Consider the following 27816-nt stretch of genomic DNA (forward strand, 5'->3'; position numbering starts at 1 on the left):
GTAAACTGACTGTGTACACTGACTGTGCGTGTCTCTCGCTCTGTCCCCATTCCACCTCCCGCCGCTCGCCTCAGGGTTGAAGTCCCCCGGAGCGCGTCTCCCCCCGCCCCCCCGCCCCCCGCCCCGCCCCGCCCCCCGCCCCCCGCCCCCCGCCCCCCGCCCCCCATCCCATGGCGAGGAGCCCCATCCCGGAGCGGCTCGTGGAGCGGCTCCTTCTGCCGGGAGCCGCCGAGGCGACGGCGGCGGCCTCGGCCGGGCAGCGCGAGCGCACGGTGACGACGCCGCGTGTGTGTTGTGTGCGTGTTGTTGTTGTGTGTGTGTGTGTTGTGTGTGTGTGTTGGTGTGTGTGTTGTTGTGTGTGTTGTTGTTGTTGTGTGTGTTGTTGTGTGTTGTGTATGTTGTGTGTGTGTTGTGTATGTTGTTGTTGTGGTGGGTGGAGCGGTGGTGCAGCGGTTAGCGCTACGCTGCGCTAGGAACCCGGCGACCCGAGTTTGATTCCTGCTCACGGCCGCCAACACCAGCGACGATGATCATGAACGGTCTTGGGCCTCCCCTCGGTCGCCTCAAATGAGTATCCGGTGTGGTGTGTAGTAAACATCACCACTGGGGAGACAAAGGCGGCCGAGCGTGGTGCTGGCCACCCACCCCCTCGTGTGCCACAGTGCCGGTCTTCACAGGTGCTGCTCGCTAACAGCACTCGCCCCAACACTCCCCAGCCGCCGCATGCCCCCAAGCAGCTTCTGTTTGACCGGATAGAGGGGGCTCAACGGGTGCGGCACGGGCTGGAGAAGAGATGGCCGGTACCAGCGGTGTCAAGATCGGCCTCTGTGGAGGAAGTTCGTGAAAGACGCTGCTGGGCAGTTGGAGGCTATCGCCCATTAACAACCGTGAATGAGCGATGCTCACAACAATGAGCGGATCGCCGGGTGCATAAAACGCAGCAAATAGTCACAGTGAGGAGCACAGATGGTGCATCTGCCAGTTATCTCAGTTAACCCATAGCACCTGGGTCGTCTGTCCGGTGACCTCCTGCCAACGAGCTTTCAACACCTCACGTGGTCTCATAGTGCACCTAGCCTGGCATAGGCGCTGTGTCGACGTCACCGCCACTTGGTGGCGGATGGCGGCTCTGTCACGAGCCCATGGTGTCCTTGACATCAGGACCGAGAGTAGGACAGATCTGTCCAGTGCCCGTTGTTGGCTGGTGGTCTGTGACTTGCACCCTGTGTAGTTTTCCTGCTGTGGTATTGGGCATCCACGCCATTCGAGCCTCCAGCAGCCTGCGTCTCAGCAGCCTCTTTAAGCTGACATCGCAACGATGCGTGTCTCGTGTGCAGCTTCAGAGACGTAACATTATTAGGATTATGATCATTACCATATGATCATTATCACGCAAATATGTGCGGTGACGTTACCACCTGCACAGTTGCCAGCCAGCCAGCAAAACGTATTTTGTTAAGTATAGAATGACATGCATGTGCACAATCTGACAGCCACGTGTCTCCCTTCACGCCCTGCCACGCGTGTGTGCGCGGCGTGTGACGTAGCGGTGGTCACCTGGCCTGGTCCACAACTCCAACACATCGTGCAAGAGCCTCCCTGCCCATCCTCCCTCTCTTGTCTCCATCACCGCTGTTGCTCTCCTGCCATGCATTTAAGGCTTTAAAGCAATCATGTTCCATATATAATTTTGCATGTGTATGTTTCATGTATATTTGTATAAGGGCACACGTTGTATGTGTAGTGAGTCACTCAGAGACACCAAGAGTAGGATGCACCCTCTTTATTCTAGCTGTCACCGGCACAAGGAGTAACTACTCTGGTCAGGACGGTTGACAGGCTGCCTGAGCAGCGACCCCGAGGAGGTGAAGACGGTGACAGAGACTCGTGTAGCACGACGAGTTCCACTCCAAACAACAGCCGCCAACCTTGCTCGGGGTCCCCCTTGACTCCACGCAGCGCGGCCCCGCCCCCTCGGCCCCGCCCCCTCGCCCCGCCCCCTTCCAGGACCGACCAGAAGGTTCCCGGCTCCAGCCCACGTGTCCCTTCTGTCACCTTTGTCCCACTTGCCTCTCTCCGGCTCGTCACGTGACCCAGCGGCAGACGGGGCTGCTCCAACAGCAGAGATCCCCTTCTCTGCCAGCAGCCAGCGCTACGCGCCATAGTGACCCATTCCATGTCACTACACATGGAAAACGATGTGACGTGTCTAAGTGTGCATATGTGCATACATTACACACACATCCAATTGTTTATGTTTCAGATTGTTTATATGTGTGTGTGCACCTACTTGGTGTCTACATATGTGTATATTGCAGTGCAAATTACATACATACATATACACTGGAGCTTTGGAGTCCACCTTATTTAAATGTGTGTTTATACACCAGCCTACTTGTACAAGTGTTCACACGTGCACTTGTGAATGTGTGTACACATGTCCTTGTGTATGAAAATGTACACACACTCACGCATGCTCACACACATTCACTAACAAACACTGACACTCCTATAGAACACAGGAGAGGAGGAACTCCTCGTTCGAGATTCCTCGACCCGAGCTCGCCTCGTCTCCCCAGTACTCAAAGTCCCGACACCACCCCTGACCCTGCCCCCCAAACCCACCCAGACTCTGCTCCCCAAACCCACCCTGACTTTGCCCCCCAAACCCACCCACACCCTGCCCCCAAAACCGACCCACACCCTGTCCCCCAAACCGACCCACACCCTGCCCCCCAAACCCACCCACACCCTGCCCCCCAAACCGACCCAGACTTTGCCCCCCAAACCCACCCAGACTCTGCCCCCCAAACCCACCCAGACCGTACCCCCAGCCCCGGCCCTGCCCCCGAAGGTGCTGCCCCTGGGCAGGCGGTTCCGTCCCATCGGGGCAGACTCCGGGTGCGGAGTGGAGGGCGACGAGGCAGGGGACGCCCTCTACTCCACGGTGCGCGGGTTCCGCCGGCCGCTGCCCCGCGTCCCGCCCGCTCGGCAGGTGCGACCCGGCGCGGTGCAGGCCGGCACGGCGCGGCGCGGCGCGACCCGGCGCGGCGCGACCCGGCGCGGCGCGACCCGGCGCGACCCGGCGCGGGCCGGCACGGCGCGGCGCGGGCCAGCGTGCGTCGTTACTCCCCCGGTGGGGGCCCCTCGGGACTCGGTGGCTCTGGGGGAGAGGGGTGGTCATAGTGGGCGTGTCGGGGACACCGAAACGGTATCTGTGGGGCACCACGGTGGCAAGATGTTAACGACCTCGCCTGGTGTACAGGAAGACGTGGGTTCGATCCCGACCCTTGCCATGATCGCGTGGATCTCTCTCTGGGTCCTCCGGAAGCCGCCGCTTCGTTGAGATTCTGAAAAAGAGGAGCCACACAGCTCAGTGGGCCTTAGCTGGTAAAATAAAAATGGTTTTTAGTTTCGTGTTTCTTGTGCACGTGCAGCCCTCATGTCGATCCACTGCTGAACGAGGAGTGCCTTCTCACGCCGTGCAGGTCAACAGACTGAACACCCAGAGCAGTTCTAGATAAATTTGATTTCATTTTGACTTAAAACTTTCTTGACTGCGGGAATTCATATTCTTTGGTTCTTTCGGTAAAGCCACGTAGATAGAAAAATATAATAATACAAAAAAAAGTTACTAAAACACAAGCGATCGTCATCAGGCTAACCCCCTTTTCATGATGACGACTGCTTGTGTTGCGATGGAAACGTGGTTTTTATAATTTATATTTAATTTATTTATTATTGTTGTATTTTTCTATGTACGTGACTTTACCGAAAGAACCAAAGAATATGAAATTAGTTTTCAATTTCGATTAAAAGTGCACAGCTCCAGTGGCTTCCAAATATCCCGACAACTTCTCCAGTGCGGTCACAAGTTCCCACAGCTCACGTCCACAGTGGCTCCTCTCCATACAAACACAACATTCTGCCTTGTCCCCCTGTGCTAACGTTCTGTTTCATCTTTCTCCCACGCCTGTCCCACACTCCCCACGATGCATGTGGAGTGCTGCCTCTCACGTGGACGTTTTCCCCTACCTCTCCACCCACCTGCCCTCGTGTGATTTTCCTACCGATGACAAATGTCATGTTTCCCGGACGCATGCGGATATAACAAACACGTGGTCAATCCTTGTCGTGATCCTCCTGCAACCGTAAACCCGATCCCCACGATGCATCGAGGGGCCACAGGCAACTCCCGCGGTTAAGGGAGAAGAGGAGCAAGAGAAGCGTGAAGAGGAAGAAGAGGAGGAGGCCCACAGTGACCCGGCAGTGGTGGGCATCACGGGCCCTTGTGACGTCACAGGCCGTGCGACCTCCACGGCGACCAATCGCGTGAGAGACGACGACGACAGCGGAGGTGGCGCGGGGGCGACTCTGAGGGCAGCGCGGCACGCGGCCGCGGCGCGGAGCGCGGAAGACGTCGATCTGCTGAGCCCCAGTGACGGGGGCCTCGCCCCCCCGGGCAGCTCGCGGCCAAAGAGTCCCTGGGCAGTGTTCGATCCCTACGACACCCTGGAGGTATTTGGCTGCCAGTGTGTTTGTGTGCGTGACGAACGCGGGGAGCGGTCGTGTAGCAGCAGTTCGTGTACTGGGTTATGAACCCGGCAACCCGAGTTCAATTCCCGATTATGGCCACCAACACCGGTGACGATTATCTGAACCGGTCCTGGGACTCCCCTAGGTTGACTCAGCCTCAAATAAGTACCTGGTGCGGTGTGTAAATATGAGCACAAGAGAGACAAAGGTGACCGGGCGTGGTGCTGGCCACCCACCCCTCGTGTGCTGTGCCGCCCTGCATAGGTGCTGCTGCTCGCTAACAGCACCTTCGCAACAATCTGTGAAACGGCTGCACGGGGAGTCTTTGTCTCCGTGTCCCAGCCGGTGGGGTCGTGCACTTGGCTACGAATCCTGGCCACGGAAAACAGCAGTGACAACTGCTGTATATCTATACCAGTTCTGGGCCTCCCCTAGGTCGACCCAGCCTGAAATAACTACCTGGTGCGGTGTGTAAAATTCAGCACTGGGGAGACAAAGGCGGCCGTGCGTGGTGTTGTCCACACCTCCGCTTTGTGTGCTGTGTCGTCCTTAATAAGTGCTTGCTAACAGCACTTGCCCCTAAAGCCTATGGAAATATGGCGGATGTATGTATACGTCCAATGGTATCAATTGTTAATGCGTTTCAGATGAGGAAAACAATCTGATTATTAAGGACCGTCAATTTTTTCGTATGTTCGGGTCATTTAACCGCACTGATTCGCGATGTTGTGGGCAGGCACTGCCAATCGAGCTGAGGAGCTCAGCGCACTGCAAGGGGCCCTTGAAGACCCTCAATATTAGTACCGTGCGTAGCCAACTGCGCTCACTACCTCGCCTGGTGTGCAGGAGGTCGTGGATTCAATCCCGACCCTGACGCCTGTATATTTGGAGTTTGCATGTCTCTCTCTCCCCGTGGTGGCGTGGATCTTTCTCCAGGTCCTCCGGTTTTCCCCTCCACATTTAGAATCAACACCAGCACGCGTTCAGAGTGTTTGGCTGCTATAATTGTCCACTTGATAAGCCACTTCGCTGCGCTACCGTCTGTGATGGGCAGGTCGCTGCTGATCAAGAGCTCCGTGGCTCAGTGGGGGCCTCTCCTGCTAGAACACAAGTTGGGTGTTAGTTTAGCTCGAGTCGGAATCTTATGTAGATGCCCTCTTCGACACGGCCGTCGTGCCGTGCCTCCTCCGGCGTGACAGCCGTGCCAATGAGCACCGCCGACCCCCCCCCCCCCCGCCCCCGGGTGGAGGGCGACATTCACGGGGACACGGGGGGGTGGGGGACCCGAGTCGGCCGCACCGGGAGATCGATTGCAGTGGAAAAGCAAAACAAGGTCGCCGCAACGATTCCCGATGCGATGGTCGCGCTCTGCTGCTGCTGCGCCCTCCGCGTGCGGTAGTCGAGGCCCGAGGGCAATGGCTGCCCTTCAAATATTGGAGAGAAACACAAACGCAACGCATTCGTCAATAACACCGCTGTGTGTGGCCTTACAAGTGTCTATGTAAATAACGGGGGATGATTCGAGCAATTATCTTATTGTGCATGATGGCAGCAGCAGCGATGTGGTTCAGGAGTTCAGTGCCAATGTCGAGATCTGCTGCTGCTGCTGTCACGACGAGAGGCCTTGAGCAGGGAGAGAGTTCGTCTCCTGCCGCTGTTCCTGCTGCTGCTGCTGCGTTGATGGAGCGCAGAGCGCAGTGGGGTCACCGTGTGGGTTTAGCGCAGTGGGGTCACCGTGTGGGTTTAGCGCAGTGGGGTCACCGTGTGGGTTTAGCGCAGTGGGGTCACCGTGTGGGTTTAGCGCAGTGGGGTCACCGTGTGGGTTTAGCGCAGTGGGGTCACCGTGTGGGTTTAGCGCAGTGGGGTCACCGTGTGGGTTTAGCGCAGTGGGGTCACCGTGTGGGTTTAGCGCAGTGGGGTCACCGTGTGGGTTTAGCGCAGTGGGGTCACCGTGTGGGTTTAGCGCAGTGGGGTCACCGTGTGGGTTTAGCGCAGTGGGGTCACCGTGTGGGTTTAGCGCAGTGGGGTCACCGTGTGGGTTTAGCGCAGTGGGGTCACCGTGTGGGTTTAGCGCAGTGGGGTCACCGTGTGGGTTTAGCGCAGTGGGGTCACCGTGTGGGTTTAGCGCAGTGGGGTCACCGTGTGGGTTTAGCGCAGTGGGGTCACCGTGTGGGTTTAGCGCAGTGGGGTCACCGTGTGGGTTTAGCGCAGTGGGGTCACCGTGTGGGTTTAGCGCAGTGGGGTCACTGTGGCGGTCACTCGTGTGGGTGCCATGTTCACAGTCGCACTGCTGTGGCTTGTCTACATAATGGACCTCTATGGGTCTCTTTGTATCTCTATGGGTCTCTATGTGTCTCTATGTATCTCTGTGTATCTCTATGTGTCTCTATGTATCTCTATGGGTTTCTATGTATCTCTATGTATCCATGTATCTCTTTGGGTCTCTGTGAGCCTCTGTATCTTTGTGTGTCTATGAGTTTATTGTACGGGTCCGTAGTTTGGGTTGCGTGGCCACAATCGCACTCCATTCGGTTTGTGTCTTTAATTGTTGCATTCACGAAGGAGACGTGCGCATCGGCCTGCTGACGATGTTCCGATGAATTGGTCGATGCTTCCACCGCTGTCTTCAGCGGGGAATGGTACAAGCAAGAGGCGGGGGGGGGGGGTGGTGATGTTTGCGTCTCGAATGAGGAGTTCATCCCGGACGTCCGCGTCGCTCCAAGTGCAGTGGCCCCTCGGGATTCGGGCAGTTCTTCATCGCACACAGAGAGAGAGAGAGGCCCATGGGTAGTAAGAGTTGGAGTAAACATTGATAATCACCCAGTGTAGGGTAGTCACAACTCCAGTCCTCCTGGCGCCACCACCACCACCAAGCTGCTCCGTCGTTCCGCGTTTACCAATTTACTCGTCCCCATTGACATACAACGTGACTCGCCTCACTCGTCTCGCGCGACACGCGCATGATAATTGTTAAACACGCCCCGTGTAACACGCTAAGCAATTACCGCTACTTTTGTTAAGAGGACCGATTCAAATTAAGATTGAGATCTCGGTGCGTGTACACGTGTGTGTGTACGCGTGTGTGTGTACGCAGACAGAGGACAACGTTCAGAGACCCACAATTCTTAAATAAACTATCTGAAAGTAATTATCATGATAGCAATATAAATAAAAGACATGATGAATAGAAGTGAGGCTCAAAAAGTAAACAAAACGGACCAAACCGGTAACAGTACAAACCACGCGGCGAAACGTGGCCAACGATGTTTGACTCTTGGATGGCGTCGCGACAACAAAACCACGAAGATTCAGAATGGCCACTCCCTGCCTGGCCAACTGACTGCGTGACAATGCGGCTGATTTAACGCGGCTTGCCTCACTGCTGTGTCTTGTCTGACACACGCGTGCACACACACACGTACACACACACACACGCGTACACACACACACGTGTACACACACACGTGTGTACACACACACGTGTGCACACACACACGTGTGCACACACACACGCAGGATCATGACAAGGAATATGTTGGCTTTGCCACACTCCCCAACCAAGTCCACCGCAAGTCCGTGAAGAAAGGCTTCGAGTTCACGCTGATGGTGGCCGGTGAGTCGTCCTCCTGCTTCTCCTCTCAGCTGTTCTCCGGGCGCTGGGTGGGGGGCGAGTGGGGGGCGAGTGGAGGGCGGACGGGCGGGAGTGTCGGGAATCTCGGGATCGATGGAAATGACTTGAGGCTCGGGATGAGTTTGGGATTCACAACATTTCGGTTTTGTCCGAATTTAAACGACAATTTCAGGTAATTAACGAAGTCAACGAGCAGTCAACGCGCGTCTGTAGCATGTTTCAGACTTGATGCCTTGCAATATTCACTCCTGCTCCCCCCTGCTCATCGATGCCCACCCTCTGCTCCCCCCTCCTCCTCTGGCCCCTGCTCCCCCCTGCTCCCTCCTCCTCTGGCCTCTGCTCCCCTCTGCTCCCCCCTCTTCTCCTCTGGCCTCTGCTCCCCTCTGCTCCCCCCCCTCTTCTCCTCTGACCCCTGCTCCCCTCTGCTCCCCCTCTCCTCTGGCCCCTGCTCCCCTCTGCTCCCCCTCTCCTCTGGCCCCTGCTCCCCTCTGCTCCCCCTCTCTTCTGGCCTCTGCTCCCCTCTGCTCCCCCCCCTCTTCTCCTCTGACCCCTGCTCCCCTCTGCTCCCCCTCTCCTCTGGCCCCTGCTCCCCTCTGCTCCCCCTCTCCTCTGGCCCCTGCTCCCCTCTGCTCCCCCTCTTCTGGCCCCTGCTCCCCTCTGCTCCCCCCTGCTCCCCCCTGCTCCCCTCTGCTCCCCTCTGCTTCTCCCTCTCTTCTGGCCCCTGCTCCCCTCTGCTCCCCTCTGCTTCTCCCTCTCTTCTGGCCCCTGCTCCCCTCTGCTCCCCTCTGCTCCCCTCTGCTCCCCCCCCTCTTCTGGCCCCTGCTCCGCAGGCGAGTCGGGCTTGGGGAAGTCGACCCTCATCAACAGCCTCTTCCTCACCGACCTCTACCACGAGCGCGTGCTGCTGCCCGCTGACGGCAAGAGACGCCACCGCACACAGACAAAGCTTCCCCATATAGCCTCCGGACAGACTGCTGGGGCAAGTGCTGTTAGCGAGTAGCACCTGTGAAGGCCGGCACGGCACACACGGTGGGTGGCCAACACCAAAACCGGCCGCCTTCGTCTCCATAGTGGTGATGTTTACACGCCTCACTGGGTACTCGTTTGAGGCTGAGTCGACCTAGGGGAGGCCCAGGACCGTTTCAGATAATCATCACTGGTGTTGGCCGTGAGCGGGAATCGAACTTGTCGCCGGGTTCATAGCGCAGTGCGCTAACCGCTACACAGTGTAAACACACGCACACACGTGCGCACACACGTGCACACGCACGCACACACGTGCACATGCGAACACACAACAAACACGGGAGCTGAACAGTTCCTAAATAAGCTCCCGTACGGCACGTGGAAGGAAACGTCGGACATCGTGCCGAACAAAGTAGCAGAGGCGTGCTGATCCGCACCGAGCGCTGTAGTTGGAGGATCCTCACGGATTACCTAGTCGGCTGCCGTCACGAAACTTGCACCTGGGTTGGATTCCCAGGCACGGCTAACGTCAGTGGCGGGCGCCATCGGAACCGGTTGGTCCCGGTTCCCTCACCACCCTTCCGTCATCAAGCCGCACGGAACAGCGTGACCGTGGTGGTGAAGTATGGTCCACTAATCGGAGATCATTCAATCCCCTTCTGGGATAGTGCTGCTGCTGCTGTCACCGTCCGAGTCTCACCCGCACCTCCGATGAGCGCGGTTGGCCGTGTGGGGCCTCCGCGTGGGGCCTCCGCGTGGGGCTTCCGCGTGGGGCCTCCGCGTGAGGCCTCCGCGTGGGGCCTCCGCGTGGGACCACTGCGCTGGGCCACTGCGCTCCGTGACGGCGAGGTCTCCTCCACCGCAGAGCGGATCTCGCGCACGGTGGAGATCTTGCGGCGCACCCTGGAGATCGAGGAGAAGGGCGTGCGACTGCGCCTCTCCCTGGTCGACACCCCCGGGTTTGCCGACGCCATCGACAACACGGAGTGGTGAGTTGCGGGTGGTAAGGAGGAGGAGGTGGTGGTGAGGGGACTTAATAATGACACTTTCATTTTATGTAGCGTCATCTCATGCCAACAACATGTCTCGTTGTCCTTCCCCACACTTCCTGTTAGCATGTTTGGCTTTGCACGGTGCAAAAGAAGTTTAACATACATTCCCGCTCACGGCCAACATCGGCGACGAATGTCCAAGCTGGTCCTGGGCCTCCCCTACGGGGAGTCGGCCTTAATCTGAGCGCCTGGTGCGGTGTGTCAAACATCAGCAACGGGGGGAGACAAAGGCGGCCGGGCGTGGTGCCGGTCACCCACCCCTTCGTGCGCCGTGCCAAGCTTCATAGGTGAAACTCGCTAACAGCACTTGCCCCAACGGTCTGTTGAAGGCCACACGGGGGATCTTTGTCTTTGTTTGAGCAGTTGGCAGCCGGTGGTGGAATACGTGGAGGAGCAGTTCGAGTCGTACTTCCGTGAGGAGAGCGGCCTCGACCGCAAGAGCCTGCAGGACACGCGCGTCCACTGCTGCCTCTACTTTATCTCGCCCTACGGGCACGGGTGAGCACGGCTCCCCACGGGGACGGGTGAGCACGGCTCCCCACGGGGACGGGTGAGCACGGCTCCCCACGGGGACGGGTGGGCACGGCTCCCCACGGGGACGGGTGGGCACGGCTCCCCACGGGGACGGGTGAGCACGGCTCCCCACGGGGACGGGTGGGCACGGCTCCCCACGGGGACGGGTGAGCACGGCTCCCCACGGGGACGGGTGGGCACGGCTCCCCACGGGGACGGGTGGGCACGGCTCCCCACGGGGACGGGTGGGCACGGCTCCCTACGGGGACGGGTGGGGATGGCGCTCCCCACGGCGCTCCCCACGGGGACGGCGCCCGCGCTCCCCACGGTGATCGTGGCGGCGGTGGTTGCGGCGGATACGCGACACTTCTGTCACCTCCACTGCCGGGATGAGACCGGTGCCCAGGGCCGCGGGGCTCGTGGTGGCTGTCGTTCCCCGTTGCCTTGACCGCTGCCGCGCTGTCCCAGGCTGAAGCCGCTGGACGTGGAGTTCATGAAGGCGCTGCACAACAAGGTGAACATCGTCCCCGTCATCGCCAAGGCCGACACGCTCACCATGCGGGAGAGGGAGACGCTCAAACGCAGGGTGATGCCTCGCTCGCTCGCACGGACAATGACAAACATCCCCGTGTTGCCTCGAACAGACGCTTGGGGGAAATGCTGATACCGAGTAGCACCTATGAAGGCCGAGCATGGCGCACGGGGGGGGGGGGGGGGTGGCCAGCACCACGCCCGGCTGCAATTTCTACACGTGGCACCGGGTACTCATTTGAGACTAGGGGTACTCGTTGAGCGGGAATCGAACCCCTGATTACGTACATAAGACATCTACCCTTGACGGGCTGTAGGGGCAAGTGCTGTTAGCGAGCACCTGTGAAGGCCGGCACGGCACACAATGGGGTGAGTGGCCAGCACTGCTACACTGCCGCTCCCCACATGTGCATGTACACGTAATTATACACAAACACAGTGCTATACATATAGTATATACAGTGCTATACATATAGTATATACAGTGCTATACATATAGTATATACAGTGCTATACATATAGTATACACACACACCTTGCTCAAGAAACCTGTCAACGTGTATCTATTGTTATTTCACCTTCAATTGTGCAGTTTGTTGCTGGCTGCTTTGGGCCTCTCCTCAGCAACTGTAAATTTGACGACAGAAGTGGGAGTGAGAGCCTCCCCTAACACCCCTAATCACCCCCCCTCCCCCAGCACCACCTATGACCCCACTCTTCCATCGGATCACGCAACCGTACGATCGCCCCTTGGTCGATGCCGATGTTCGCCCTCTCCCAGGTGCAAGAGGAGCTGAGTGAAAACGACATCAAGATCTACCAGTTCCCGGAGTGCGACTCGGACGAGGACGAAGAGTTCAAGAGGCAGGACGAGGAGCTGAAGGTGTGTGCCGGGAGGCCGGTGGAGCAGATCACATCGTCCTCATCGTCGTCATCGCCCTCATCGTCGTCATCGCCCTCATTGTCACAACCATCCATCGCCGTCATCGTCGCCATCGTCGCCATCCCTCGCCGCAAATCCGTCTAAACTAAACGATAAACTATTTTTATTTCACCAGGTAAGGCGCACTGAGCTATGTAGCTCTTGTTCAGAAGCGACCTGGCCACAAATGATAGCCCAACGAAGTGGCTTATCACGTGGAAATGTATAGCAGCTAAATATTGATATTGATTCTAAATGTGAAGGGGAAAATGTGGAGGACCCGGAGAGAAATCCACGCGACTACGGGGAGAACACGCAAACTCCAAATATACAGCAGCAGGCGTCAGGGTCGGGATCGAACCCACAACCTCCTGCATACTGGGCGAGGTAGTTAACATCTTGCCACCGTGTCTCACGCCTACGAAGGAATGGATCTCATTGCTCCGTCTACGAGCTGTGTGCAACGCAACCCGGCAGTGGGAACAATATCGTAGTCCGGAGTCGCCTGCGTAGGGTTCGCAAAGCGGCACGAACTCGCTCTGCTGAAGCCCTCTTGTCGTGACAGCAGCAGCAGCAGACTCCGACTTTGGCATCGAGCTCCTGAACCACATCGCTGCTGCTGCTGTCGCACGCGAGAGCAGAATGCGGCAGAATGGTGGGAATGGGTTTGGGGAACAAACCTTGACTGTTCTGGAGTGGCTGTGTGTGTAGGTGGGGGGTTAGCTCCACTGCGCTATGAACTCATGAACTCGGCGATCCGACTCAAATGACGACCTGGTGTGGTGTGTAAACATCACAAGGGAGACAAAGGCGGCCACGAGTGGTGCTGGCCACCCACCCCCTCGTGTGCCGTGCCGGCTTTCATAGGCACTACTTGCTAACAGCACTTGCCCCCAGAGTCTGTTAAGGCTACATGAGAGACCTTTGTCTGTGTGCGTGCGTATTTGCGCGTGTCCCCGTGCTCTCTAGGCCAGCATCCCATTCGCAGTGATTGGTGGCAGCGCGGTTGTGGAGGCTTCAGGGCGCCGGGTGCGCGGCCGCCTCTACCCATGGGGAATCGCCGAGGGTGAGGACGGCGTGGCTCTACACATCTGCAGCGGTGCGAGGGCTGCGGTGTGACAGCTGTCGGTTGATGGCCGGGGTGTGACAGATGTGGCTTGGCAGCCTATCCCCGTGTTTCCCCTCTCTGTGCCCCCCCCCCCCGCCGCCGTGTCCCCTTGCGGAGCAGTGGACAGCAGCGAGCACTGCGACCTGGCGAAGCTGCGCACGATGCTGATCCGCACGCACATGCAGGACCTGAAGGACGTGACGCGTGACCTGCACTACGAGGAGCACCGCGCGCGCTGCATCCAGCACATGACGCGCGTGGCCACGCGCACGCGCAGGTACGCGCTCGGGCACACGCCACGCGCACGCACGTGCTCAGGCACACACGCGCATGTGCGGGCACGCACAGGTACGCACAACCGGTACACGCGCGCATACGCAGGTACCTGCACGCACACAGAGGTGGGTACGCGCACGCGCCGGTACACGTAGATGCAAATAGACAAAGATTCCCCTTACAGCCTCAGTAGACTTTTGAGGCAAGTGCTTAGTGAGCACCGACGAAGGCCGGCACGGCCACATTGCGGGTGGGTCGTCAGCACCACGCCCCGCCGCTTTTGTCTTCCAAGTGGCGATGTTCACAGACCGCACCAGGTGCTCATATTTGAAGCCGAATCGTAGCTGGTGTTTGCCGTGAGCGGGAGTTGAACTCGGGTCACCGGGTTCGTACCCATGCCTATCATGTCCGCCCCCGCCCTCTCACCCCCCCCCCCCCCCCCGAGGCAGCAAGCTGTCCCGCGAGAGCGTCGTGGACTTCCCCACGCCCATCGTGTCGGGCCTAGCGGGCCGGGCGGACGCGCTCATCCGGGCCAAGGAGCAGGAGGTGAGAGAGAGGCACAGGGAGGAGCCGCGCGATGGCCGCCCCAGTGAGGGGGGTGCAGGGGGGCTAAGATGCCCCCCCCCCCCTTTTAATTTGCGAGCCGCGTTTTTAAATAACAGCACGTGCAGCGGTGGCTGCTCGCCAATGGCAGCGACGGGCACACGGCTGCGTGCTCCGTTGCACGGATGTCACGTGACCCCCACCCCCCATGCCACGTGGCATGGGGGTCACGCCCCCATGCCACGATGCATGCACAACGCTCTCGGCCTTGTCGAGACCAGCACCAACCCCGGTGCGTGCTGGTCGTCTTGTGTCGGTGGTCTCCGGCCCGCACGCGTTCTTCTCTCATTGCGATGGTTTTTTTCTTAATCATTTGGAGAAAGTTTTGCGTTTAACTTAAATCTGCATCCATATATTTACACACACGGACTATATATACATACACACGCAGCATATACACACTGTCTAGACATATGTGCAGACTGTAACCAATAGCTGCAAATGCAAAATCTATGATAAGGAAGCGACGTGTGTCGCTGGCCGGGCGAGGTTCTGACCACAACGATGCCCGTGGCCGGCCTTAATAGGTGCTTGCTAACAGAGCTTGCTCCCAACAGTCTCGGGCTACACAATGGCTCATTGTGTGCGTGTGTGTCCACAGCTCGCCCGCATGCAGGAGATGCTGGCTCACATGCAGAACAAGGTTCAGGCCCAGTCGACTCAGTCATCAACATAATCCAGCTGTGTCAGGCGAGGTCCACGATCATTCCGTCCCGTTGCATCAAAACACCCCGAGGATTCTCCCCTGCGCTTGTCCAACCGAGTTGCTTGCAACTGCTCACTCAAGCGTGGACCAGGATCGAGTGGAGCCCAAATCTTCATCTTCCCAAACACCTCCAAAGCCACGGTCGCTGAAAACCAAAACGTGATCGCAAACTCCGTGAACCCCACCGTATTTATTTACCAGTTTTCTCCCAATGCCGAAGAGATCCAATCGCAAATTTCACGCAACTGATTTTCATCACGGTCCCAACGATCTTCAAGTTGTCCATGTTTGCAGGAAAGCAACAACACATCCCCAATTGTCACCCTCCAATCTCAAACCAGTGGGATACTACAAAGTCAAAAGTTCAAGTTTATTGTCTTTAACAAGAATAACTCGAGAGGCCAGGATGGAGGAGTCTCGTTTGCAAGCGTGATGACCTGGGCCACCACAACGACAAACGCCATCGAGTCAAATGAAGCAAAGAAGCACAGCCAGGAAGAGGGGCCATTGCCCAAAATGTTGCCCATTATACTTTTTCATTGCCAGGCCACGGTGTTATTGACGAACGTGTTGAGGTTTTTTTGTATTTTTGCACCACTGCCAACGCAGCAGCATCACCAAATAATGTCTCTTTCATAGACGAATTCAGTTGGGTTTGGGTTAAACGTTCATTGTCCTGGGCCACCGGCCTTCACATCTTGCACTCAGCCTGCGCGAACATCCGCACGGTCATCTCATAACGGGGGTGTCACTGTGCAAGTGTGTCAGAATGAACGATTGTCGCGGTGTTCTGCAAGTTGATTGTGTAACCAGAGTGAGAACTCGAGACCAAGTTTACTTTGAAGGCGTCGGGGGGGGGGGGGGGGGGGGGCCCACACGGCGTGATTTTCCCCGCGCCCCTCCCGATGGACGGCCCTGCCTGCCCGCCCGCCCCCAAAGTGCGTCACCACAGATGTGTCCCGTTGCTTCCCAGAACTCGGATACCACAAGTCCGGTCACGTTTGTGTATCCAGGAGAGGACTCACGAAACCAGGGCATGATCTCAATTTGCCAATTTCGAAAACTGAGGCCAGAAGTGACTAATTTGGGAGTCGTTGCTCCCTACTGACAGACTTTATCCTGGTCGCTTAAGTTCTCACATGCTTTAACAACAATCAACTTGAAGCTTTAAAAAAACAGTCTTCTCTCAATGAATCACCGAGTGTGCTGATGACCGCTAGCATCGCTTGTTCCCCATGCACAGACAGCCGAGCCAATCGTCATCAAGAACTCGCAACACCAACAGCAGCAGCCAGCCAGTCTGGAATACAGGCAACACACTTCGAGGAGTCGATGAGTGAAGTTCATGGTTCCTGCCAGAGGAATGTGGAATTTCCCCACCAAGGTTTCTGGGGCACGGAACGTATAACGGAGATGGGCGCTGCGTGACACACGTCACGAGTGGCGACACGTGCCGAAACATCTTAAATAGAGAATTCCGAGCTTTAATAGTGCGCTATATTCAACCTTTTCTAGAGTCCCCACACCTCCCTTGAATTCACGTTGCATTTACAAACCGCAGCGCTGCTTCAGCCACTCGTGCAGTGGAGCTTACGTCCGGCCCTAGTCCGTGCGAAATCATCAAATAGTCCCACCTTGGTGGTCAAGTGCAACTCGCATATATCCGACTCGCAGGAGACCGAGGTTTGGACGGCTTTATATACAGGCTGAAAAATCCAGATATGTGAACATCTGTGGCTATGCTACCACACAGCACAAACTGCTTTAAACACGAGACGGTGCTTTCCTGTTAGAAGCAAGCGACTATAATAACCATGACACTGCCACTTGCTGTCCGTTTCAATTGCATAGGACGTTAAAGATCTGGCAACATCATTCGCAAAAGAGTGGGCCCGTCGCATGCCAGCGTCGGGGTCCAAAGTGTGGGTACTCCCCCCGACACACCGGCAACCATCTGGATTTGCAAGTCTGGAACGTGACTCCCAAACGTTCACGACTTTTTAAACGTCCCTTCTGTTCGTGCGCGCTCCCCCGTGGCGCTCCCCCGTGGGCTCCCCCGTGGGCTCCCCTGTGGCACTCCCCTGTGGCGCTCCCCTGTGGTGCTCCCCCGTGGGCTCCCCCGTGGGCTCCCCCATGGCGCTCCCCCGTGGCGCTCCCCTGTGGCGCTCGTGGGCTCCCTGCGCCGATGTTCCCGGTCGTATTTTACCACAAAACAAATTCCAGCTGCTCCCCGGTCCCTGTCCGCCCCAGGCATCGCCGCACCTCGTCAGCGATGAGGTCGTTTGGGTGGCCACCTTGGGAGCCTGCACAGGTCCCGTTTTGGCCTTTGACCGTCACCACCCCCACCACAATAAAGGTTTTTACGGCAGGTCGCATAAATGTCGTTAACCCACCACCACCCGACACGGCCAATTAGTAAGGTTTGTCACGTAATCAAAACGTGTCAATTAGTTACTACTTCAGCACTACCACCACCAAGACAAAGATCCCCCGTATAGCCTTAATAGACTTGGGGCAAGTGCTGTTAGCGAGCGCCTATGAAGATGCACGAGGGGGTGGGTGGTCAACACCATGCCAGGCCGCCTTTGTTTCCCCAGTGGCGATGTTTACACGCTGCACCAGGTTATACAGTTGAGGCCGAGTCGATCTAGGGAAGGCCCAGTATCGGTTCAGATAATCGTCACCGGTGTTGGTACTTGAGTGGGAATCTCGGGTCGCTGCGTTCATAGAGCAGCATGGTAAACGTTCCACCAGTGATCCACCAGCGATCCACCACCGCTCTGAAGAAGGCCCATTGCCTGAAAGGTCACCTATTATAGTTTTCTGTTAAGGCCACACAGTGTTGTTATTGACCAATGTGTTGGGAGTTGTATTTTGTTGCTTGTGCACCGCTGCCAACGCAGCAGCAGCAGCAGCCGTCACATCACCAGGTATAATTTGTGGAATCTTGAGATGTAGTTGTATTGCGATCCCGCGCACGTGCGCCGTGCTAAAAGGCGGCAGAGGATTTAGGTTTTTGAAGACGTCACGAATCCAGCACTCCGAGGGCTCCCACGGAGATGCTCACGGACTGGCCTGTGGCCTGCGGTTGAGCAGACAAGCAGAGGGGGTGAGGGAAGGATTCACAATGAAACGGTTCGTTTCAATATGCAGTGTCTGTTAGTTATTATAATAAGTCTCGCAATTAGAAATCGGATATTGTACTGCTCTAATGTAAGCTGCATTGCGTTGAATACCCGGTAAGTAAGGGCAAATAGATCCCTCTGATAATAAATGTTTATGCTCATGACACAGAATGAATCGCGTGCGTGAAAATCACTTCTTTCCCTTTATGCAAATGATATGCAAATGTTACACTTCAAAATGCGTATTTATCGGAGAGGAAACCAATGAGCTATGAAGCTACTTTTTCACCGATGTCCACTGGGGGTGGGATCACCGAATTACATCAACAATACAAATCATGATACGAGTGCAAGATAGCGAAAACTAGTCACTAAAATATATATATAATGCATAGACACACAAATACACAAGTTCCTGCCGCGCTTGGGGCAAGGCAGCACAACAACAACAACGGTCTCAGACCGCACCAAGACCTGGGACTCCTGGGACAAACAGGGCAGATGGGACGTCTCGTGTGCATACACGCACCCTTGCCAAATGGAACGTTTCATCTTTAAGGAGTTATTCAAGCGAAGTAATGGAATAGCAACAACAACAATAATAATACTCCTCCAAGAGAGACGGGAGGAGGAACCGCAGATGAGCCGGCACCAAATTCCCCCGCCGAGCTCTGCGGTCCTCTATATATGAAGGTGTTACCAGCCAATCAACCGTCGTGCGCGACATGTGGAAGGAAACCAAAGCACCTGGGGAAACCCCACGCGTGCGAGGGGGAAACCCTCTATCCCTTCTAGACGCAACAGGTGGAGTCCACACTGTGCTGTAGCAGGCGAGCCAGGGTCGGGCTCCCGCTCGACACCCACCAACAAGGAGCTTCGTGACATCTTTGGGAGAGGGGACGGCTTGGCGATCGGGCGTTGGCAGTCCAAATGCTGGTTGGGGCGGGGATTGACTTAGCCCATCATCCCTCCAGGGTCGTTAAAGCGAGCACCACTTTGTATACTCGCTCCCGCCATAGGAACACAGATTGTTCCCGTTGAATGATGACATTATGCATGAATGTCACTTGTATACGTTTGCCGAAACACTCGTGTGTATTAGCGAATTAATTTAAGCCTCAAACAGTCCGGAATGCTGCAATGGTGACACTTGCGCCTCACAAGCAGGCCCAAGGTTCGATGTCCGTCTTCGTGCCTTTCTGTGGTGGAGTTTGAATGTTCTCCCCATTGTGTAGTGTGCGCGTGACTGAGAGTGTGAGTGGAGTTGGTGTGATCTCCCCCTGTTCTACAGAGTTGTATGTAAGTGTTGTGCAGTACAACCACGCGGAGACGAGGAATACTATAAGGGCTGTTGCCGTCTATTAAAACACTCTCACACTCGGCATCCTCCACCAGTGGAGGTGCACACTATCTCGCTCCTTCACCCCGACTTCACCCGGACACCGCTCCCCGACGAGGAGAGAGACCCTCTTCCAGCCGGTCCTTACCCCGTCTCCCCACGACGCCCCCGTCACGCGGTCCCCCTTAAGAACCCTTTGGGTGGCTCCTCCCCCCAGCTTGGCCTGTCCACGTTCCCGAAAGTGCTTTCCGAAAGCCCCTTGCGTAATCCGTGACGTCATCCGTGGCCCCGCGTGACTCTCAACATATGTATGGGACGCTTTTCATCTATGGGACCAGTGTCAAGATAATGACATTTTCTTCTATAGGCTTTACCGTTTCCGGCAAGAATACAGGTGTGTTCAAATGTTTCAACAACAAGTTCAACATACACGCACGTACATGCAAGCCCAGCCCTGACAGCGTTCTGGCAAAGACATCGAGCCAGACGCCAGGCCCTGCTCGTTTGCCCACCTGCCGCGAAGACTTGAGCAGCGTAGCGCGGCAGACGAGCGTGCCCCCCCCCTCACGGCCCCCCCCCTCACGGCCGCCCCCCCCCTCACGGCCGCCCCCCCCTCCTGCCCTCGCGCCGCCTCCTTGGCGCTCGCCCTCCCTCTCGAGCAGCACCCGCACGTTGGGCAGGAAGCTCCAGGCCCGGCCCAGGCTGGGCATGGGACGTCTTCCGTCCTCGCGCCAAACCCAGTTCGTCACCTGCGTGGGGATGGACGGCGTGGGGAAGGAGAGGGGAGGTTGCGCCGCCCCGGGGCCCGTCGTGGTTGTGTCGCGCGTCACTCGGCACGATGGCCCGTATTGAACCAGTCGTCCATTCTAGAATAAACGAATGAATGAATGCACTTCCTGCCACTGCGGTGAGACCATTACCAGCACTGCCAACGCGTGCTCCTTAGCGATCGACTTCAGCTCACGGCCGATGTGCATCAGCAACGCCAGTCCTGGGGGTGGCGTTAGGGCGGGAGAGCAGCAGAGCCACAGGGTCAAGGGTAGAAGGAATCACATTGGGCCCGAGATGACCGAGGAGTGAACCAGGCAAGGTTCAAACGCCACGTGCCGCTGTGACGACGGTGGTTTGTGCCGTGGTCGGGAGGTGAGAGAAACCGCTGCCCGTTGTGCAACTCAACCGTTAGGACGCGGCACCACGCGTCAGCAGGCACGAGCAGACAGACGGGGACGGACGACGGAGGAAACACGGATGGACAGAGAGACGAACAAAGACAGATTTAGAACAAATGGACAAGGAGAGACAGATGGGCAAATTTATGTAAACACAGACAGCTGAAGCAACTGGACAAATGAAAAAACAGTCACACGGACAGAGAGGCAAAAGCAGCAAACATGGGTTGGTGTGAAGCTGCCCCGGGGCTCATTTATGTACTCCATGGTGATGAGATGTTAACTACCTTGCCTGGTATACAGGAGGTCGTGAGTTTAATCCCGACCCTAATGCTTATATAGTTTGAGTTTGCACGTTCTCCCCGTGATCGCGTGGATTTATCTTCGATATTTCCCTCTACATTTAGAAATGGTGTAGCAGTGTGGTGTAATGGTGTGGTGTAGTGGTGAGGTGTAGTGGTACGGTGTTGTGGTGGAGTAGTGTGGTGGAGTGGTGTAGCAGTGTGGTGTAATGGTGTGGTGTAGTGATACGGTGTTGTGGTACGGTGTTGTGGTGGAGTAGTGTGGTGGAGTGGTGTAGCGGTGTGGTATAATGGTGTGGCATAGTGATACGGTGTTGTGGTGTGGTGTAGCAGGAGTAGCTGTGTGCGGTCGCGGTGCCGAGAGAATAGAACAGTTTAAAATGTTTTTGTCATTTGTCTAAAGCGTCCCAAGAAGTGATTTATCTGCAAAACATAACTGGCAGCCACGTGCGTCGTTACCGTCGTGGCGCTCCGTAGTCAGCACCGGCGTAATCACGGCCGCTACCGAGTCGATCACCAGCAGGCGCAGAACAGAGGAGTCTGCGCCCCCCGAGGCAGGTGTCACCGGCACCTGCCGCGGCACGGTGCACGGAGCCGCCTGGTCACTCGGCTGCACTGGGCGAGGCACAGGCTCCGCAAGGCAGGACAGGCCTACTCAACGCGTTTGTCAGCCTTAAAAGAATAAAAATATATATAATAACAAAGTTTTGGGCTCTGGCCATTCTTCGTAGCATATACTATTTTTAAAATGATGTATATTTTTGCTATCAAATATGCAGTATTATTGTATGTGACGTGTTCTAGTAGCCTTATATTTGGTGATGGACGACCATGTCATTCCCAACCTAACACATTGTTTTTTTTGTGTGTTTTTACTGTAACCATGTTTTTGTGGTGTAACCAACTCCCGTGAATGTGGATTACTTGCCATCCCAATCTCTAAGAGGCGTCATACAACAACAACAACGGACGGCGGAGGAGGAGCCATGTGCACAACAAGCAGAGCGCCGGGCGAATAAAACTCAGCAAGGCACAGTAGGGGGTGCAGGTGGTGCATCTGCTAGCAATCTAAACGAGTCAAACCATGGCACCTGGGTCTGTCCCATGACCTCCTGCTAGCAGCGGGCCTTCGACATTTCACGTGGCCTCCAAATGCACCTAGCCTGGCACAAGCACCGTGGCGACGTCACCACAGCGTCGTGGTGAAGGGCGGCTGTAGTTGCGTGCGTTCGTGAGTGCGTGCGCGCGTGCCTGTGTTCCCAGCCGGGCCCGCAGGTCCTGCAGCAGATCCAGGAGAGCGAATGCGTCGAACACGCGCGCCACCTGCACGCGCTGCAAAGCCGCCACCTGCACACGTCGGCGACAATCACTCTCATGACAACAACTCAGCAGCACGCTGAGAGAGTAGCGTATTCTCGGTGCGATCCGCGAACCCCCCCTCCAAAATGTTAAGATGCGAGCCACGCCCGACCGTGCCAATGCGTCGCCGGGACTCTGCGCTGTCCCGTGATGTGGAATGCTGCACCAGACTCTGCCCTGCCAATTATGTTTTTGTTGTGCCGTGCTATGTTGTGGTGTGCCCATGCGGTGCCAGTCCGTGTCATGCCATGGCACGTTTTGCCACGACATGGCGTTTCTTGGTGTGCTGTCCCGAGACTGACTGTGCCGTGTCGTGCCGCCCGGCACACCTGGCTCGCCCCGGAGTCTGGCGTCTTCCCCTGCACCATGGCGAGCAGACGGGAGGCGAGGCACCCGGCCGCCCCCCCGGCCATCACCAGCATCACGGCTTGGCCCAAGTCGCAGGCCACGGTGACCGCCACGCTCAGGCACACCTACATGCCGTGGGGAGACGCGCGGGGAGACGCACAGGGAGGAGACGCGTGGAGAAACACGCACGGGGAGATACATGGGGAGATACAAGGGGCGACGCAGGAAAAGACAAATGGAAACACGGGGAGACACGGAGGGACATAGGAAAGTACAGGGAGGTACGGGGAGACACGAGGGGAGACAGAGAGACATGGTTCACACTTGCCCTTCACTGTGGCCGGCTGTGGTGTTGCAGATTGTGATGTGGCCGAAAGTGGTGTGGCAGAATGTGCCGTGGCAAGCTGTGGTGTGGCTTAATGTGCCATCGCAGGCTGTGGTGTGGCAGCATCGAGTGTAACAAGGTGTGCCGTGGCCATGTGTGTCGTGGCAGGCTGTGCCGTGGCAGGATGTGCCGTAGCAGGCTGTGCCATGACAGGATGTGCCGTGGCCATGTGTGCCGTGGCAGGATGTGCCGTGGCAGGATGTGCCGTGGCAGGCTGTGCCGTGGCAGGTTGTGCCGTGGCCATGTGTGCCGTGGCCGGCTGTGCCGTGGCAGGATGTGCCATGGCAGGATGTGCCGTGGCAGGATGTGCCGTGACAAGACCTGTGTCTTTCCCGTGGCCGGTCCTCCTGCCAGCTCAGTGAGCTCTCCCGTGTAGAGCCCAGAGTCAAGCAGGGAGTCCAACCTGAGACCAGACACACGGGGGGGGGGGGGGGGGGTCACAGCACAGTATAGCCCACACTCCCTGCTGCATCACGCCCCCGTGCGCTGTGTCACCTGCCGCACCTCGCCCCCGTGCCGTGTGTCACCCACGTCATTCGTGTGTCACCCACGTCACTGTGTCCATGCCATGTGTGTGTGTGCCACCCCTGGCATGAGCTCCCTGCTACGTGGGAACCCCGAGCAGGGACTTTTAATTCCTCACTCAGAAATTCTCTGGAAACAGCTGCGAGGCTGACTTGGCAGTAGGGATTATCGGCACAAGGCACTACCACTAGAATACGAGGTACGCCTCTTGATATTAATCCTATAATGGTCGCGGCATGCCGAAATACAACCATCTGGGCAGCGCAATGCAAGAAGTTTGCACGTAGAGGAAGACCTGATGCAGGCGGTGCGGAGGAAACTGGTACTATTTGGACACATGTAGTATGGACACTAACAGGAAGATTAAAAGTGTGTTGTTCGGAAAAATGGAAGGAACCGGAAAGAGAGGAATAACCCAACAGAGAATGGCTTCATGACCACGTCAGACATTGGTGCCAGAAAGATGTGGCACTACTTGAGCATATTGGCACAAGACGGGCTGTCTGCCCCATAGACCGTGATGTCGATCGTGATGATGAGAGCCTAAATTATTCTCGCAGGACAGTGTTGCGGACAGCTCCGGAGCGTGCCGGCCGCGGTGCAGCGCTGACCGCGAGCAGCCCGTGGGCAGGATGGCCGTGCACGACAGCAGCTCCTCGTAGGCGTCCGCCGCGCTGCTCGGGAACGCGGCGAACTGCGCCAGCAGCACGCGGCGCACGGCACGCAGAGTCTGCAGCACACGCAACAGGGGCGAAGGTCCCCCCCCCCCCGTGCATAGCCTTCAACGGACTGCTGGGGCTAATGACGTAAGCTAGCGGCGCGTGTGAAGGCCGGCACGCCACGTGGAGAGGGTGGGTCGCCAGCACCACGCCTGGCCGTCTTTGTCTCTTCCAATGCCGATGTTTTTTCACACATAACCAGCTAATCATTTAAGGCCGAGTCGACCTAGGCGATGCCCAAGACAAGGTCAGATATTTGCTGTGAGCGGGAATCGAATTCGGGTCGCTGGGTTTATAGCAAAGTGCGCTACCGCTCCCCATGCGTACACACTCGCACGCACGCACACACAAAGATCCCCCGTATAGCCGAAACAGACTTTTTGGGCAAGTGCTGTTAGCGAGCACCTTTCAAGGCCAGCACGGTATACCAGGTGGTGAATGCCAGCACCACGTCTGACCGCCTTTGTCTCCCCAGTGGCGATGTTTACACACCTTACCAAGTACTCATTTGAGGCTGAGTCGACCTAGGGGAGCCCCAGGAACGGTTCAGATATTCGTCACTGGTGTTGGCGGTGAGCGGGAATCGAACTCGAGTCGCTGCGTTTGTATTGCAGCACGCTAACCGCTACACATGCACGCACAAGCACTGATACGCACCCACAATTGCAAACATGCACGCACAAACATGTTACAATGCTTTACTCTTAACGTTTGGAACACATTCAACATTTCCAACTTTGTACATTTGTTTTTTTTTTATCTTGTAAAAATGTTCCCGAATTGTGCTACTGGTGTCAAATCATGAAGAATCCATTCAGATTTCTCACTCAGCAAGGTACAGCATGGCCCATGTAAGCGGATATCACAGAACTACTTCTGATATCCCTTCAAGTGACCTCCGGTCCCCACAGCAGAGGCCAGCACCTTCTGTCACCCACTCTGCCACTGAGAGCCATGCTCGTCGCATGGACAGTCAAACCATTACTCGAATTCGAGTGCCTGAAATGACATTTTCAGTGCTGGGATCAACATCCGCAGTGCTGGTATTAAAGGACCGAGTGTAACGTGACGAATTGTTGTGCAGTCCTTGGTCTCTGGGCCGACAGCATCAGGTCCACTACCGCGTGACAAAGCGGTTACCCACAGGAGGATGCCGCCTGGGCTCAACCCCAGGACACCTCAGCGGTGCTCGCTCCGTCTGACCTCCGAGCCACCCGGCACCTTTATTTGACGAACTCCTATACCCCTTGTTGAATTTTGTTTCAACCGAGTATGGTTCTGAGAAATAAACGTATGAGTAATGAACATTAATATTTTAACCAACTGTCCGTTTTGTGAGGTATCCCAACGAGCTGAGTGACTGGCAGCGAATTTAAAGTCAAAATCCCGCGGGCGCTCTGCGCGCGTGACGTCATCTGTCCCCGCCCGCTGGTTCCTGTCGGTCACCGCCTCGTTGCTGACAACCGCCGAGTTCACAAAGGTCGTCGTTGCAGGTTACCACGAGGGTTTGTTGTTTTATATTGGTGGATTCATACCTGGCCACTCACCAATGACTCTCGTGTATGATAACATTTCACACATTTGCAAGCCACCTCCCGCCCACCCTGGGACATTGGCACGCGGTTGCCCGCAGGGCTCCGCGTGCCCCCAGGGCTCTGAGAGCCCCCAGGGCTCCGCCTGCCCCTAGGGCTCTGAGAGCCCCCAGGGCTCCGCGTGCCCCCAGGGCTCTGAGAGCCCCCAGGGCTCCGCGTGCCCCCAGGGCTCTGAGAGCCCCCAGGGCTCCGCGTGCCCCCAGGGCTCCGCGTGCCCCCAGGGCTCCGCGGGCCCCCAGGACTCCGAGAGCCCCCAGGGCTCCGAGAGCCCCCAGGGCTCCGCAAGCCCCCAGGGCTCCGCGAGCCCCGCTCTGGAGACCAGAGAGAGCTCACGGACTGGGCAACTTCTCTCTCTGCAGCTGATGGCGGCAGACACCTTGTAGGGGATCCCCGTGGTCCAAGCCAGACTCTGGCTGTCCTGGGTCACCAGCGCCGCAACTGCAAAGACAAAGATCCCCCGTGTAGCCGATACAGACCGTAGGGGCAAGTGCTGTTAGCGAGTAGCACCTATGAAGGCCGGAAAGGCACACGAGGGGGTTGGGTGGCCAGCAACACGCCCGGCCGCCTTTGTCTCCCTAGTGGTGATGTTTACACACCGCACCAGGCAGTCCGTTGAGGCTGAGTGGACCTAGAGGAGGCCCATGATCATTATAATTATCCGAATCGTCACTGCTCTTGACCGTGAGCCAGATTCGACTTCCGGTGGAGCCGGGTTCGTAGCGCCGCGAGCTGATAGCTCCACCACCACTTCCCACGGCAACACCACAACCACCACCACCACCACACACACCACAACCACCACACCACAACCACCACAACCACCACACCACAACCACCACACACACACCACAACCACCACCACACACACCACAACCACCACCACACACACCACTACAACAACCACACCACAACCACCACACCACAACCACCACCACACCACAACCACCCACACAACCACCACACCACAATCACCACCACACACACACAACCACCACCACACCACAACCACCACCACACCACAACCACCACCACACCACAACCACCACCACCACACACACAACCACCACCACACCACAACCACCACCACACCACAACCACCACCACACCACAACCACCACCACCACACACACAACCACCACACCACAACCACCACCACCACAACCACCACACACCACAACCACCACCACACCACAACCACCACCACCACACACACAACCACCACCACACCACAACCACCACCACCACACACACACAACCACCACCACACACAACCACCACCACACCCCAAACACCACCACCACACCACAACCACCACACACACGACCACCACCACCACACAGCGCGTGAGACACGTTCACAGTGCACACCGCCTGTCCCAGGCCACCTGTGCCGATGTTGTGTCCCCGCAGCACAGCCACCACGTCGGCTGTGAGGCCCGGGCAGAGGCCCTGGCGGAGCCGAACCATTGCTCAGGAGGCCGACACCATCGCCATCGTCACCACCGTCAACAACACTCGCCCCGCTCGCCACCCACCGACCACGCTGACACAAACACGTGGTGCATGAGGTGACGTCACCGGCCGAGGGCCGCCTGTGACGACATTCAGCGATACGGTCACATGACGTCATCGGCAATGTGTGGAATCGTGGCGTCATTAACTGAAAACTGTCAACCGCCCAGTCGCCCTCATTAAAGAGTGGTTTCACATTTAGTTCCTGTGGCCAGGCGAGACCTGAAACACGCGTTTACATTATTTAGATGTGGCTGCTATAAAGTTACACATTATAAACCATCTCGTGGAGCTTATCAGTTGTGGCCAGGTAGCTTCTGAAAAAGAAGCTAATAGCTCAATGGGCTTGACGTGGTATAACATACAAATAGTTTCATAGATTTTTAAGGATTTAATCTTGATTTGAAGCTGTAAAGATTTGTTTACGTTTCCTATACTTTGCACTCCTTTCGTGTTTTGTATTATTCTCACGTTCTGACCTGCGCGCACTGCACATCTGTTTAAAACGAGCTTTGTCGCTCATCGGATGTCTCCACTCTTAATCGCAGTTCTCTGATTTGAATGCGCGCGTCCATCTTTGTAAGGGAGGGGGGCAATG

The 27816-nt window shown here is 56.8% G+C and overlaps 2 protein-coding genes across 3 annotated transcripts; one reads left to right on the forward strand and one right to left on the reverse strand.

Annotated features, from left to right (window-relative positions):
• Window positions 1-158: 158 nt before the first annotated feature.
• On the forward strand, window positions 159-18140 carry LOC133349082 (septin-5-like). The gene is made up of 11 exons (XM_061562227.1): window positions 159-272; window positions 8053-8149; window positions 8998-9084; window positions 9999-10122; window positions 10549-10683; window positions 11167-11284; window positions 12011-12112; window positions 13121-13217; window positions 13380-13536; window positions 13985-14081; window positions 14740-18140. The coding sequence occupies exons 1-11, from the start codon at window positions 171-173 to the stop codon at window positions 14812-14814; spliced, it is 1191 nt and encodes a 396-aa protein (XP_061418211.1). The 5' UTR covers window positions 159-170; the 3' UTR covers window positions 14815-18140.
• On the reverse strand, window positions 15200-27808 carry LOC133349083 (DNA repair protein RAD51 homolog 4-like). 2 transcript variants are annotated; one of them, XM_061562228.1, is made up of 11 exons: window positions 27698-27808; window positions 27092-27298; window positions 26084-26145; window positions 24008-24126; window positions 23193-23274; window positions 22468-22611; window positions 22031-22126; window positions 21239-21350; window positions 20229-20299; window positions 19821-20057; window positions 15200-17926 (listed from the first exon to the last, which is right to left on the reverse strand). In XM_061562228.1, the coding sequence occupies exons 2-11, from the start codon at window positions 27171-27173 to the stop codon at window positions 17870-17872; spliced, it is 1062 nt and encodes a 353-aa protein (XP_061418212.1). In that variant the 5' UTR covers window positions 27174-27298; window positions 27698-27808; the 3' UTR covers window positions 15200-17869. The 2 variants fall into 2 exon arrangements, with proteins under 2 accessions (XP_061418212.1, XP_061418214.1); XM_061562230.1 differs by having other exon boundaries at window positions 27690-27786.
• Between the last annotated feature and the right edge of the window lie 8 nt (window positions 27809-27816).

Source organism: Lethenteron reissneri, chromosome 29 (assembly GCF_015708825.2).
Source record: "Lethenteron reissneri isolate LAM-NWPU_2019-01 chromosome 29, ASM1570882v1, whole genome shotgun sequence".
In the NCBI taxonomy this organism is placed as follows: domain Eukaryota; kingdom Metazoa; phylum Chordata; class Hyperoartia; order Petromyzontiformes; family Petromyzontidae; genus Lethenteron; species Lethenteron reissneri.

What these genes read in the sequence shown, in the direction of transcription:
- LOC133349083 (XM_061562228.1), bottom strand. Translation starts at nt 27,173, where the DNA reads ATGGTTCGGCTCCGCCAGGGCCTCTGCCCGGGCCTCACAGCCGACGTG. An exon ending in CGGCCACGGGAAAGACACAG is followed by an intron (nt 22,612 to 23,192) that starts GTCTTGTCACGG and finishes CACGGCATGTAG; the next exon opens with GTGTGCCTGAGCGTGGCGGT. An exon ending in GACTACGGAGCGCCACGACG is followed by an intron (nt 20,300 to 21,238) that starts GTAACGACGCAC and finishes CGCCACCCCCAG; the next exon opens with GACTGGCGTTGCTGATGCAC.
- LOC133349082 (XM_061562227.1), top strand. Translation starts at nt 171, where the DNA reads ATGGCGAGGAGCCCCATCCCGGAGCGGCTCGTGGAGCGGCTCCTTCTG. An exon ending in GTTCACGCTGATGGTGGCCG is followed by an intron (nt 8,150 to 8,997) that starts GTGAGTCGTCCT and finishes CCTGCTCCGCAG; the next exon opens with GCGAGTCGGGCTTGGGGAAG. An exon ending in ATCTCGCCCTACGGGCACGG is followed by an intron (nt 10,684 to 11,166) that starts GTGAGCACGGCT and finishes GCGCTGTCCCAG; the next exon opens with GCTGAAGCCGCTGGACGTGG.